The sequence below is a fragment of the Bison bison genome, unplaced genomic scaffold (assembly GCF_000754665.1).
Source record: "Bison bison bison isolate TAMUID 2011002044 unplaced genomic scaffold, Bison_UMD1.0 scf7180017864456, whole genome shotgun sequence".
Taxonomy (NCBI): domain Eukaryota; kingdom Metazoa; phylum Chordata; class Mammalia; order Artiodactyla; family Bovidae; genus Bison; species Bison bison.
The window spans coordinates 666,779-668,024 of NW_011495018.1; the positions used below are offsets into that span (position 1 = coordinate 666,779).

Here is a 1,246-nt window from a genome sequence, read left to right on the forward strand (position 1 = left end):
GGCCGTGGGGGCCTGTGGGGGTCTGGAGGCCTGCCCGGGCCCTCCCCATTGGGACGGCACTGCTGCTGTACCTTCCTCGATGGCACTAGTTGCTTCCAGAAACCGTGCCTCGGGCTTCGCTGACTGGCGCTTGTGTGGTTTGGGTTAGGAGCTGACCAGGCTGATGGAGGCTGAGCTCAGTTTTCTGAGTTTCCTTTAAGAATCTCTGAGTTTGGTGGGGCCGTAGCCCCTGCTGGGGGGAAGTCCATGAGAGCAGGGTGGGCTGTGGCCCTGAGCTGCCTTTCCACAGACCTGGGTTGGGCCAGTGGCCAGTGCGGCCTCGCCAGGCCATCTTCCTGCCTGCTGCCTCTTGTGATGCTCAGGGGTGTCGGGATCTAGGAACCTGGGGGGCCCTGCTTTCCTGGGGCCTCAGCTGGTAAAGAATCCGCCTGCAGTGCAGGAGACCCTGGTTGCACTCCTGAGTCAGGAAGATCCCCTGGAGAAGGGAAAGGCTGCCTGCTCCCTTCCTCACTGTGAGAGCTGTGGGGCCTGAGCTTCTATCAGTGCCCCTGGGTCCCCCTGCTGCCTGCCGGGCACCCCTCAGGCTGTCCCGCCCCGCGGGCTCAGCAGTCCTTGTGCTCAGGCTTCTCCAGGGTGCTGCCTGCCTGCTCCTGGATGTGCGGGGTCCAGCCCAGCTTTGTTGTGTCCAGGTGTTTGGTTGGTTTTGGTACCGTGTTCTAGAGTATTTCCATAATTTCCCCCCCTGAATTTAAAGAGGAATTCTATGATCAGGTACACAGTTTTTAAAATTCTAAGCAATGCACCTTTTTAAAGCTCTTCAATTAACATATTATTAATAACATGTATTTTTAAGGCCACTGAGACCAGGGGTGCACGCGGGTTTCTAGTTTTCTCTTCTCCCGCCAGACGCGGACGCGCATTTGCTCTGCGTGCTGTGTGCCGTCAGCTCAGGCACATCCCTGTTGGGGGCCTTTTCGGGGGTTTCTGTTTTTCCTTTTACCCCCAGAACCACAGCTGGTGTCTCTGTGAACATGTGTCCCCACTGGCCGGTGCCCTCCCTGGGGCAGTGCCTGCAGCTCAGGGCCGCTGGAGTCCGGTGGGCCCTCCACGGGGGTGTTGGGTGGGCAGCGAGCCAGGCAGCGGGTTCACCGACCTCGTCTCCCCACAGTCCGAGGAAGACTACATGGAGAGGAGGAAAGAGGTCGAAAGCATCCTGAAGAAAAACTCAGACTGGATTTGGGATTGG

The 1,246-nt window shown here is 58.6% G+C and overlaps 1 protein-coding gene across 1 annotated transcript in view; it reads left to right on the plus strand.

Annotated features, from left to right (window-relative positions):
• Positions 1 to 1,246, plus strand: part of BNIP3 (BCL2/adenovirus E1B 19kDa interacting protein 3) — a gene marked incomplete at its 5' end in the record, with an annotated part of 6,393 nt that overhangs the window by 2,883 nt on the left and 2,264 nt on the right. The window contains one exon of the mRNA XM_010859142.1: positions 1,169 to 1,244. Coding sequence (XP_010857444.1) covers positions 1,169 to 1,244 — 76 coding nt within the window. The remainder of the gene's footprint in view (positions 1 to 1,168; positions 1,245 to 1,246) is intronic.